Consider the following 12901-nt stretch of genomic DNA (forward strand, 5'->3'; position numbering starts at 1 on the left):
GCGGGCGAGAGGAGTGAAATTGGTCTTTGTCAGGAGCGCAGAACAGGCGGTAGCGAATTGGTGGCCCGTTCGCTTTTTCCTTTCCATTGAAATCGATACAAAAGAAAATTGGGCAGGGAGTAAAATCGGCTCCAGATTCTCTATCACCAAAGACCAATTTCACCCCCCACCTCCCCTCTTTCTCTTTTCTCTTTCTCCCACCCCCCCCCCCCCCCCCCATCTTCAGCACAGTTTTATAATTAAATATAAACCATCTGAACCCCTCGATTAGATTCCAGCTTCTAAATCCTTGAATGGCCTACTCTACTCCTAAGCCCAGGATCTGTTATTCTCCATGTAAGGTGAATGGGGTTAGTTATCTGTCAATAACACGGACAGCAGTATGTATGTTACTGCCAAATAATGTAACACAGTGGTTGAAAATAGCTGATTTAAAGATTTCATTGTATTCATTTATTGAACGTGTGAGAAATAATGTTCTTAATGTAGATGTTGCAGCTCGACCCTGCACTCTGCACATTTATAAATGAATGTCTGATGTGTCTTCACTGTGGAAAGAACAAAATGAAAGTGACCCGTTTTCTTTTTTTCCTCTCAGGCATCGACCTGTTCTGCCTGTAACCATCTCCCAAGACGGATGATAATTAGACAATGACCATGGCATGCTTTTTGTAATGGACATCAGTGCTAAACTCTTGAGAAACAAGACGCATATGTGGCAGCACAGAAGTATTCTAATTGATTGTAACCTGTCAAATTACACCCGTTTTCCTTTGGGCAGGTGTGGCGTTCCTTGTACAATGCAGGCAGATTGACTTGACAAGATGGAGCAGTGATCTAAAAGCACCTCTAGGTATTCGGATCACTCGACACAGTAGCGTAGCTTGTTGACAGACTGCAAGATTCCTGAAGCGAAAAGACTTGAACTCCAGGCTCGTCATTGACTTGCAAGACTGTACCAGCACATCAACAAGGCCTTGCTTTGCTAGCATGTCAGAGACTTCCAGGTGAAGAGAAGACATGAACTCTTTTATTTGGTATTAGGAAGCTGGTTGTTATAGGTGTCAGAATTTTAGATGTATATTTTCAGTCACTTTGCTCAGCATCTTCTGTAGTCTCTATAGCACAGGACCCAAGTATAGATCTTTTGAACAGAGTAAATGAAACACTCCAAATCTTTCTTTGAGTAGGATTGAGCTGTCAGATTGGCACTCCCTGTTTGCAGATCTTCATGGACTGTACGGTACCGGATGCAAGGGTTAGCTGCATAGCCTATAAGTAATAGAACTGGTTTGTCGCAGCAGTTTATAGATGGGATGGAGTACTAGGATATTCACTAAGGACTTTCTTTGACGTTCAAGGCATCTCTAAAGGGAAGAGACCACCTGGACTTTCGCTGGTTTTGCTGCCCTTTTGATCAGACTATTTGGACTGATCGCTGAAGCATTGGCAACTCAGCCCAGAGCTTAGAGACATCAGCCAATGGAGGTGCTGGAAGCAGATGACATCAGCCCTGCTTTGGAGGCCACTGAGGAGTTCTTTCTTTTCAGTGGCATCGATGACCGGATAGGACAAGTTGAACTCCCAAAACAGGAGGTGTTTGGCATCCAAGAGGTCCCAGTGATCATTGGACATGAAGTGCTAAAGGTGAGGGGCGAGAGGTCACATAAGAGTGATGGTCAAACTGGCAGCAGAGTTACACCTCAGAAAATGAGCAAACCAGCGATTGCAACGCAGATAGAAGCGAGGAGAAATGCAGCCACCAGCAACCCAGTTAAAGCGGGCAACGGGCCAACGCAGCAATGGGCCAATGGTGCGGACACTGAGGGCTCCTTCATCTCTAACAGTTACAACGCAGCTCACACCAGGGTGAGCAATCCAGCTGAAGAATGGTCAGCCAACCGGCCGCTGCTCTTCCAATCGCAATCTGACGTCGTTCCAACCCACTGTCGGTTGGATTCCGAGTTACCACCCTCCAACGGCTCCTCCTCCTCCTCACTTGACAAAAGTGGAGACATTGCGACGGCTGCTCGAAGCAAAGGTGGTAAGTGCCACCCATACCACAGGTGATCTCGCCACCCTGTTACTGCACTAAGTGATAATGCTGCAGGTCTATAGGGTAATATAATGTTAGCCTTTAATCTTAAGACAGCTGGAATGCAAAGGAGGTAGAAGTTATGCTACAGTTGTATAAAGCTCTGGTTAGACCATGTTTGGAGTACTGCGTTCAGTTCTGGCCACCGCACCTCAGGAAGGATAAATTGGCTTTGGAAGCAGTGCAGCACAGATTCACCAGAATGGTACCGGGGCTAAAAGGGTTAAAATATGAGGCCAAGTTACATAGACTAAGCTTGTACTCCCTTGAGTTTGGAAGATAGGTGAGCTGATCGAGCTATTTAAGATGATTAAAGGAGTTGATAGGGTAGATAGAGAGGGAATGGTGGGGGAATCCAGAACAAGGGGGCAAAACCTTAAAATTAGAGCTAGGTCATTCAGGGGTGATGCCAGGAAGCACTTCACACAAAGGATAGAGGAAATCTGGAACTCTTTCTCTCCTCCTCTCTCTTTTCCCCCCCCCCCCCAAAAAAAAAATAAAGCTGTTGGGGGTCATTTAAAAGCTGAGAGATTTTTGTTAAGTAAGGGTATTAAGGTATATAGCACCAAGGTGGGTAAATTGAGTTAAGATACAGATCCGCCATGATCTAATTGAATGGTGGAATAGGCTTGAGGGGCTGAATGGCCTACTCCTGTTCCTAAGTAGGTCCATTTTCTGATTATACTCCAGTTTAATAGTGGGGATTCTGATCTCACTGATCCCTTGTCAGGCAAGTGAGGAAAACTCGTAAGAAATAAGATTAGGCCATCCGGCCCATTGAGCCTGCTCTGCCATTCAACAAGATCATGGTTGATCTTCTACCACAATGCCATTTTCCTGCACTATCCCCATATCCCTTGATGCCTTTAATATCTAGAAATCTATCGATCTCTATATTTTGAATGTACTCAATGAGCCTCCACAGTCCTCTGGGGTAGAGAATTCTAAAGATTAACCACCCTCTGAGTGAAGAAATTTCTCCTCATCTCAGTCCTAAATGGCCTACCCCGTATTCTGAGACTGTGACCCCTGGTTCTAGACTCCCCAGCCAGGAGAAACATCCTCCCTGCATCTACCCTGTCGAGCCCTGTAAGAATTTTGTATGTTTCAATGAGATCCCTTCTCATCTAAACTCTAGAGAATTCAGGCCTCGTCTACTTAATCTCTCCTCATACGACAATCCTGCCATCCCAGGAATCAGTCTGGTGAATCTTCGTTGCACTCCCTCTATGGCAAGTAAGGAGAAATGTTAGGTAAGGAGACCAAAATTGTACACAATTCTCCAGGTGCAGTCTCACCAAGGCCCTATATAATTGCAGTAAGACATCTTTACTCCTGTACTCAAAGCCTCTTGTAATAAAGGCCAACATACCATTTGCCTTCCTAATTGCTTGCTGCACCTGCATGTTAGCTTTCAGTGACTCATTTACAAGGACACCCAGGTCCCTTTGAACATCAACATTTCCCAATCTCTCACCATTTAAAAAATACTCTGCATTTCTGTTTTTCCTACCAAAGTGGATAACTTCACATTTTTCCACATTATATTCCATCTGCCATGTTCTTGCCCACTCGTTCAGCCTGTCTATATCTCTTTGAAGCCTTTTTGCATCCTCCTCACAACTCACATTCCCACCTAGTTTTGTGTTGTCAGCAAACTTGGAAATATTACATTTGGTCCCCTCATCCAAATCATTGATATAGATTGTGAATAGCTGGGGCCCAAGCACCGATCCCTGCGGTACCCCACTAGTCACCAACCTGAAAAAGACCCCTTTATTCCGACTGTTTGTTGACCAATTCTCAACCCATGCCAGTATATTACCCCCAATTCCACATGCTCTAACTTTGTTCACCAACCTCCTGTGTGGGACCTATTCGAAAGCCTTCTGAAAATCCAAATACACCACATCCACTGGTTTCCCCCTTATCTATTCTACTAGTTACACCCTCAAAGAACTCCAATAGGTTTGTCAAACATGATTTCCCTTTCATAAATCCATGTTGACTCTGCCAAATCCTATTATTATTTTTTAAGTGTCCTGTTATCACATCCTTTATAATAGATTTTAGCATTTTCCCTACTACTGATGTTAGGCTAACCAGTCTGTAGTTCCCTGTTTTCTCTCTCCCTTCTTTCTTAAATAGTGGGGTTACATTTGCTACCCTCCAATCTGCAGGAACCATTCCAGAATCTATAGAATTTTGGAAGATGACGACCAATGCATTCTCTATCTCTATAGCCACCTCTTTCAAAACCCTGGGATGTAGATAATCAGGTCTTTTGGGATTTATTGACTTTCAGTCCCATTAATTTCTCTTGCACTTTTTTTTTTACTAATACTCATTTCTTTCAGTTCCTCATTCTCGCCAGACTCTTAGTACTCTAGTATTTCTAGGAGGTTTATTGTGCCGTCTTTTGTGAAGACAGGTGCAAAGTATTTGATAAATTTCTCTGCCATTTGCTTATTCCCCATTATAAATTCTCTCGTCTCTGTCTGTAAGGGACCCACATTTGCCTTCACCAATCATTTCCTTTTTACATACCTATAGAATCTTTCAAGTCCGTTTTTATGTTTCTCGCTAGTTTACTCTCATTCTGTTTTCCCTTTCTTTATCAATTTTTTTGGTTCTCCTTTGCTGAATTCTAAAATGCTCCCAATCCTCAAGCTTACTGCTTTTTCTGACAACTGTATATGCCTCTTCTTTTGATTTAATACTATCTTTAATTTCTCTTGTTAGCCACGGTTGGACCACTTTTCCTGTTTGGGTTTTTGTGCTTTAAAGGAACATATATTTGTTGCAAATTATGTATTTGTTCTTTAAATGCTAGCCATTGCCTGTCTACCGTCATACTTTTTAATGTAGTTCCCCATTCAACCACAACCAACTTACACCTCATACCTTCGTAGTTTCCTTTGTTTAGATTTAAGACCCTAGTTTCGGATTGAACTACGACACTTTCAAACTTAATGAAGAATTCTATTATATTATGGTCACTCTTCCCTAAGGGCTCCTTTACAACAAGATTATTAATTAACCCTTCTCATTGCACAATACGGGATCTAAAATAGCCTGTTCCCTAGTTGGTTCCTCAACATACTGATCTAGAAAACCATCTTGTATACATTCCAGGAATTCGTCCTTCACAGTATTAGTGCTAATTTGGTTTGCCCAATCTATATGTAGCTTAAAGTCCCCCATGATTACTGTATTACCCGAGTTACATGCACTTCTAATTTCCTGCTTTTATACAGTGCTCTACATTACCACTACAGTTTGGTGGCCTATAAACAACTCCCACCAATGTTTTCTACCCCTTGCTGTTTCTTAGCTCCACCCAAACTGATTCTACATCTTGATCTTCTGAGCCAAGATCCTTTCTCACTATTGTACCCGTTACATTGCCAAACAGAGCCTTGACATTGAGCCAGATTGGAAAGTACACAAGCTGACCCTTTGATGCAACCACCAACCTTTTATTACAGTTCATGTAATATATCCAATATACTGCCATTTTTTTTTTCATTTTCCATCGGTTTTCTGCTCTGCTCTCCTGAAGCTGGTGGCTTATATTGAGGTATGGTTCCGGATGGTGGAAGTTCTCTGGCCCAGAATAGTTAATTACAGCCAAGGCAACGGTGTTGGCATTATTACTGACCTCAGCACCACTGCGCTAGGGAGGGGGGAGGTCAGCCAGGGATCCTGCATCAGATTGATATCCAGTGACCAGAAGTGTTTAGTCATGATTTTCCTGCCCATCAATTTTGTATGATCGTATGTACTACTCATCTCTTCATTTAAATTTGCTTTGCTGTTTTATGCTGCACTGGTTTTTAAAAAAATCACTTGGAGAGAGATGGCATCTTGAGGCTGCACTCCAAAAATGAGCTATTGTCTATCTCATTGTGCACTTGGCTGTGCAATTGAATGCATGTGTGCCATCCTCCCTGACCCATTTGGTACCAATTGTACAAAGCTTTCTTTTCCCCCTTGTTTTTCTCTCCTATAGGAGAGAGGGAGTAGCCATATCCCATATTATGGAGATAGAAAAATACAGGCCTGAATGAGGCTTTCATACAACAAAAGGCGCTGTAGACCTCCCTCTCTCTCGAAGAGCATTATTGGTCTCACTGATTGCAGATCCCTTGAAATGCCGTTTTTAGTAATGGGAGAGAAATGGGCCACTGTCAACTGCAGCTGAGTAACATGTACCAGAGACTGAAAATAAGAGCGTGCATTATTGGATTAATAGGGAAAGCGCAGTGGCAAAACATACACCTATTATCCAGCAAATAGGGGATTAGCGTGTCTGCTGAATGTAATGTATAAGAGGTACTAATGAATGGTAGGAGCTCTCACTTACGTTCTGAGGAGCAGAGATTAGTTTCCATCTCCAGAGTAAAAGGAAAGCAATTTTTTGTGGTCCTGACATTTATAGGGAGCATTTTGCCAACAGGAACCGCCTTTTGAAAAGAGAATTAAACAGTTGCAAAGAATGCAAATTAACTTTAACAGCAACAATAACAACAACTTGCATTTATATAGCGGCTTTAATGTAGTAAAACGTCCCAAGGAGCTTCATAGGAGTCAAATTTTATTTGAGGAGATATTAGGACAGGTGCCCAAAAGCTTGGTCAAAGAGTTAGGTTTTAAGGAGCATCTTAAAGGAGGAGAAAGAGGTGAGAGGTTTAGAGAGGGAATTCCAGAGCTTAGGGCCTAGGCAGCTGAAGACAGGGCCAGTGGTGAGGCAAAGGGAGTGGGAGGTGCACGAGGCCAAAATTGGAGGAGCGCAGAGTTCTCAGAGGATTGTAGTGGTGGAGGAGGTTAGAGAGATGGGGAAGGGCGTGGCCACGAAGGGATTTGAGCACAAGGATAAGAATTTTAAAATCGAGGCATTGCTGGACTGGGAGCCAGTGTAGGTCAGTGAGCACAGGGATGATGGGTGAACAGGGCTTGGTGCGAGTTAGGAACAGAAGGGGAAAGGGATGATAGCAGGAATAATCAGTACACCCACATTTAAAATAGCATTGATGCAGCAAGATGCTTAATTAGCTTTCACATTTCAAAGTTCAAATGTTGAATGACTTGAGAGAATTGTAATATAAATGATTCCAACACCAATTCAAACACACAGGTCATCTCTTGCACAGAAACTGATTCTTCCCTCCACAATCCTACGGGGGCATATTTAATTTTTTTTTCAAAACCTTATTTTTATTTGGCAAATAGTGCTACGTAAGAGCAGATGCTAGAGTTGTTTTTCACAAAATCTTGGGACATAACCATTATCCTCAAGGTAAGCCTCTAAGTTTTGTTTTGGCCAGTGTGGTGCTGGGTCATACAGATGTGGAAGGTCCACTGGTCGCTCTATGGTCATTGTAGAGTTAGCTTAATCTCAGCCCAGGTTCTACAATCGTCTTCGACACCCCTTAATTTTGAAGAGATGAAACCAGCGAGACTTCCCACCCCTGATCACTCTTCAGTGAATCCCTGGAAGTTGTGCAAGTATTGGAGGAAGATAGGATCAGATAGATTAAATGCATGGTCACTACCCTGACACTGAGGCTGGGATCTCATGCCCACGGCCCACTGATTCTTTTTCCTGGCGGGGGTCAGGGGGTAATTGCTTGGGGTTGCGCTCTGCTGAGTCCCTGCCTGTTTTTATGTCGACCTCCCTCCTCTCCGTTTCCCCATATGCCTCCCCGTTATATGATCACTACTTATTGACGTCCTGCTGGATGGGTGGCCTTATTTTATTCATTCATGGGATGTGGGTGTCGCTGGCGAGGCCGGCATTTATTGCCCATCCCTAATTGCACTTGAGAAGGTGGTGGTGAGCCGCCTTGAATGGCTGCAGCCCTTGTGGTGAAGGTTCTCCCACAGTGCTGTTAGGAAGGGAGTTCCAGGATTTTGAACCAGCAACGATGAATGAACAGAGATATATTTCCAAGTCGGGATGGAGTGTGACTTGAAGGGGAACGAGCAGGTGGTGGTGTTCCCATGCACCTGCTGCCCTTGTCCTTCTAGGTGGTAGAGGTCATGGATTTGGGAGGTGCTGTCGAAGAAACCTGGGCAAGTTGCTGCAGTGCATCCTGTGGATAGTACACAATGCAGCCAGGGTGCGCCGGTGGTGGAGGGAGTGAATGTTTAAGGTGGTGGATGGCGTGCAAATCAAGTGGGCTGCTTTGTCCTGAGTTTCTTGAGTGTTGTTGGAGCTGCACCCATCCAGGCAAGAGAAGAGCATTCCATCACACTCCTGACTTGTGCCTTGTAGATGGTGGAAAGGCTTTGGGGAGTCAGGAGGTGAGTCACTTGCCGCAGAATACCCAGCCTCTGACCTGCTCTTGTAGCCACAGTATTAATATGGCTGGTCCAGTTAAGTTTCTAGTCGATGGTGACCCCCAGGATGTTGATGGGGGATTTGGTGATGGTAATGCTGTTGAATGTCAAGGGGAGGTGGTTAAGCTCTCTCTTGTTGGAGATGGTCATTGCCTGGCACTTGTCTGGCGTGAATGTTACTTGCCACTTATGAGCCCAAGCCTGGATGTTGTCCGGGCCTTGCTGCATGCGGGCACGGACTGCATCATTATCTGAGGGGTTGCGAATGGAACTGAACACTGTGCAATCGTCAGCAAACATCCCCATTTCTGACCTTATGATGGAGGGAAGGTCATTGATGAAGCAGCTGAAGATGGTTGGGTCCAGGACAATGCCCTGAGGAACTCCTGCAGCAATGTCCTGGGACTGAGATGATTGGCCTCCAACAACCGCTACTATCTTCCTTTGTGTTAGGTATGACTCCAGCCGCTGGAGACCTTTTCCCCCCCTGATTCCCATTGACTTCAATTTTACTAGGGCTCCTTGATGCCACACTCAGTCAAATGCTGCCTTGATATCAAGGGCAGTCACTCTCACCTCACCTCTGGAATTCAGCTTTTTTGTCCATGTTTGGACCAAGGCTGCAATGAGGTCTAGAGCTGAGTGGTCCTGGCGGAACCCAAACTGAGCATTGGTGAGCAGGTTATTGGTGAGTAAGTGCCGTTTGATAGCACTGTCGACGACACCTTCTATCACTTTGCTGATGATTGAGATTAGACTGACGGGACGGTAATTGGCCGGATTGAATTTGTCCTGCTTTTTGTGGACAGGACATACCTGGGCAATTTTCCACATTGTCGGGTAGATGCCAGTGTTGTAGCTGTACTGGAACAGTTTGGCTAGAGGCGTGGCTACTTCTGGAGCACAAGCCTTCAGCACTACAGCTGGGATGTTGTCGGGGCCCGTAGCCTTTGCTGTATTCAGTGCACTCGGCCGTTTCTTGATATCACGTGGAGTGAATCGAATTGGCTGAAGACTGGCTTCTGTGATGGGGCGGATATTGGGAGGAGACCGATATGGATCATCCACTCGGCACTTCTGGCTGGAGATGGTAGCAAACGCTTCAGCCTTGTCTTTTGCACGCATGTGCTGGGCTCTGCCATCATTGAGGATGAGGATGTTTACGGAGCCTCCTCCTCCCGTTAGTTGTTTAATTGTCCACCACCATTCACGACTGGATGTGGCAGGACTGCAGAGCTTTGATCTGATCTGTTGGTTGTGGGATTGCTTCGCTCTGTCTATCGCATGCTGCATCTGCTGTTTAGCATGCATGTAGTCCTGTGTTGTAGCTTTACCAGGTTGGCACCTCATTTTTAGTTGTGCCCGGTGCTGCTCCTGGCATTCTCTTCTACACTCCTCATTGAACCAGGGTTGATCCCCTGGCTTGTTGGTAATGGTAGAGTGAGAGATATGCCGGTCCACGAGTTTACAGATTGTGCTGGAATACAATTCTGCTGCTAATGGCCCACAGTGCCTCATGGATGCCCAGTTTTGAGCTACTAGATCTGTTCTGAATCTATCCCATTTAGCATGGTGGTAGTGCCACACAACACGTTGAACGGTGTCTTCAGTGTGAAGACGGGACTTCATCTCCACAAGGACTGTGCGGTGGTCACTCCTACCAATATTGTCAAGGACAGATGCATCTGCGACAGGTAGATTGGTGAGGATGAGGTCAAGTAAGTTTTTCCCTCGTGTTGGTTCGCTCACCGCCTGCCGCAGGCCCAGTCTGGCAGCTGTGTCCTTCAGGACTCGACCAGCTTGCTCAGTCGTGGTGCTACCAAGCCACTCTTGGTGATGGACATTGAAGTCCCCCACCCAGAGTACATTCTGTGCCCTTACTACCCTCAGTGCTTCCTCCAAATGCTGTTCAACATGGAGGAGGACTGATTCATCAGCTGAGGGAGGATGATGGGTGGTAATCAGCAGGAGGTTTCCTTGCCCATGTTTGACCTGATGCCATGAGATTTCATGTGGTCCAGAGTCAATGTTGAGGACTCCCAGGGCCACTCCCTCCTGACTGTATACCACTGTGCCGCCACCTCTGGTGGGCCTGTCCTGCCGGTGGGACAGGACATACTTAGGGATGGTGATGGAGGAGTCTGGGACATTGGATGAAAGGTATGGTTCTGTGAGAGTGGCTATGTCAGGCTGTTGCTTGACTAGTCTGTAGGACAGCTCTCCCAATTTAGGCACAAGTCCCTAGATGTTAGTGAGGAGGACTTTGCAGGGTTGACTGTCTTGGTTTGCCTTTGCCTTTGTCTGGTCCGTCCCGTTTTATTCTCATGAATTTCTGTGGTGGGATTGTACAACTGAGTGGCTTGCTAGGCCATTTCAGAGGGCAGTTAAGAATCAACCACATTGCAGTGAGTCTGGAGTCCCATATAGGCCAGACCGGGTAAGGACGGCAGGTTTCCTGTATCCTGAACGAGGACACAAATTAGGGAACTATGGTAGGGGAGAAAATCTTTTTAAAAAAAAATTGTGTGAGCCGTTTAACCAGTGGCTTAGAGGCTGCCAGCACTCTTGCGTTGCGGTAGGAAAGCACCCTAGTCTACCAACCATGGCAAATCTGGGCCCACTGTCTTGGCTGATACATGAACAACCGTTACTTAGACAAGGCAGCAAAGGGAGACTGATCCCCATACAATCGTAGCCCAGTCAGTGTTAAAGAAAGACAGAACTTGCATTTATATTGTGCCATTCACGACCTCACGATTACATAATTATGTAGAATTTACAGCTCAAACAGGCCATTCGACCCAACTGGTCTGTGTTGGTGTTTATGCCCCACACAAGCCTCCTTCCACCTTCACCTCACCCTATCAGCATACCCTTCTATTCCTTTCTCCCTCATGTCTTTATCTAGCTTCCCTTTAAATGCATCTATGCTATTTGCCTCAGCCACTCCCATGTGATAGCAAGGTCCACATTCTAACCAATCTCTGGGTAAAGAGGTCTCTCCTGAATTGCTTATTGGATTTATTATCTTATATTTATGACCCCTAGTTTTGGACTTTCCCAAAAGTGGAAATATCTGTCTCCCCTATCAAACCCCTTCATAATTTAAAAAAAAAGTATGTTCCAAAGCACTTTACAGCCAATGAAGTACATTTTTGAAGTGTGATCACTGATGCAATGTGGGCAACATGGTGACCAATTTGAGCACAGCAAGGTCCCACAAACAACAATGTGATAATGACCAGATAATCTGTTTTTAGTGAAGTTGGATGAGGGATAAATATTGACCAGGACAACGGGGAGAACTCCCCTGCTCTTCAAAATAGTGCAGGGGATCTTTTATGTCCACCTGAGAAAGCAGATGAGGCCTCAGTTTAATGTCTCATCTGAAAGACGGCCCCTCTGACATTGCAGCGCCCCCTCAGTACTGGCCAACCTACTGAGTCAGAGGCAAGAGTGCGACCCTGAGCCACATCATTGTCAGGAGAGGAGGAAATACAATTGGAAGAAAACCAACCAACTTTGGGGAGAGAGTGTAGTGCGACAGGTTAGACCAGCGAACGTTGAGCTCTGACTGTCGGACATGAGTTTGAGTCCAGCTCAGTCTGGGTTAAAACATCCACTCTCTCCCAATTGCTAGCTTTGTCCCGAGCTAGACGAGCTCAGAACATTTTTGACCCGGTTGCCGGGGTTGTTAATTTGCAGCATGAAATTACCCCTTAATTTGGTATTAAATGAACTGTTTTGGAAGGGCCACAGTTACAGCTGGTATGGAAATGTCACAATGGAGCGGCAAAAGGTGCTTTTGTGAGGTTGGCAGTGCTCGACACTGGGTGCAATAGCAAACAAAAATGCTCTGTTAACAGTGCAAGCATTTTCTCCACTTCCAAAAAAAATGTAAGAATTGTCAAAATCTGCTGTCTAGTGAACTAGTGCTCAGATTTTTGCAGTTCTTTTCAAAAGCAACAACTTGCATTTATATAGCGCCTTTAACACAGTAAAATGGTCCAAGGCGTTACACAGGAGCGTTATGAAACAAAATTTGACACCGAGCCACATAAGGAGATATTAGGGCAGGGGACCAAAAAGTTGTTCAGAGGTAGGTTTTAAGGAGCGTGTTAAAGGAGGGTGGAGAGGTTTAGGGAGGGAATTCCAGAACTAGGCAGCTAAAAGCATGGCCGCCAATAGTGGAGCGAAGAAAATCGGGGATGCAAAACAGGCAAGAATTGGAGGAGTGCAGAGATCTCAGGGTTGTAGGGCTGGAGGAGGTTACAGAGATAGGGAAGGGTGAGGCCATGGAGGGTTTTGAAAACAATATTGAGAATTTTTAATTGAGGTGTTCCCGGACCGGGAGCCAATGTTAGGTCAGTGAGCACAGGGGTGATGGGTGAACAGGACTTGGTGCGAGTTAAGATACGGGCAACAGAGATTTGGATGAGCTCAAGTTTACGGAAGGTGGGAGGC

General features: G+C 45.3%; 1 protein-coding gene across 2 annotated transcripts in view; it reads left to right on the forward strand.

The window, feature by feature from the left end:
- plekhm3 (pleckstrin homology domain containing, family M, member 3) overlaps positions 1-12901 on the forward strand; it is a 94937-nt gene that overhangs the window by 11258 nt on the left and 70778 nt on the right. For both annotated transcript variants that reach the window (XR_010963472.1, XM_067988079.1), the window contains exon 2: positions 599-2044. Coding sequence is in view for 1 of the 2 variants with exons in the window: in XM_067988079.1 (XP_067844180.1) it covers positions 1483-2044 (562 nt within the window). In the remaining variant the exon portion in view is untranslated. The remainder of the gene's footprint in view (positions 1-598; positions 2045-12901) is intronic.

The sequence above is a fragment of the Heptranchias perlo genome, chromosome 7 (assembly GCF_035084215.1).
Source record: "Heptranchias perlo isolate sHepPer1 chromosome 7, sHepPer1.hap1, whole genome shotgun sequence".
Classification (NCBI taxonomy): Eukaryota; Metazoa; Chordata; class Chondrichthyes; order Hexanchiformes; family Hexanchidae; genus Heptranchias; species Heptranchias perlo.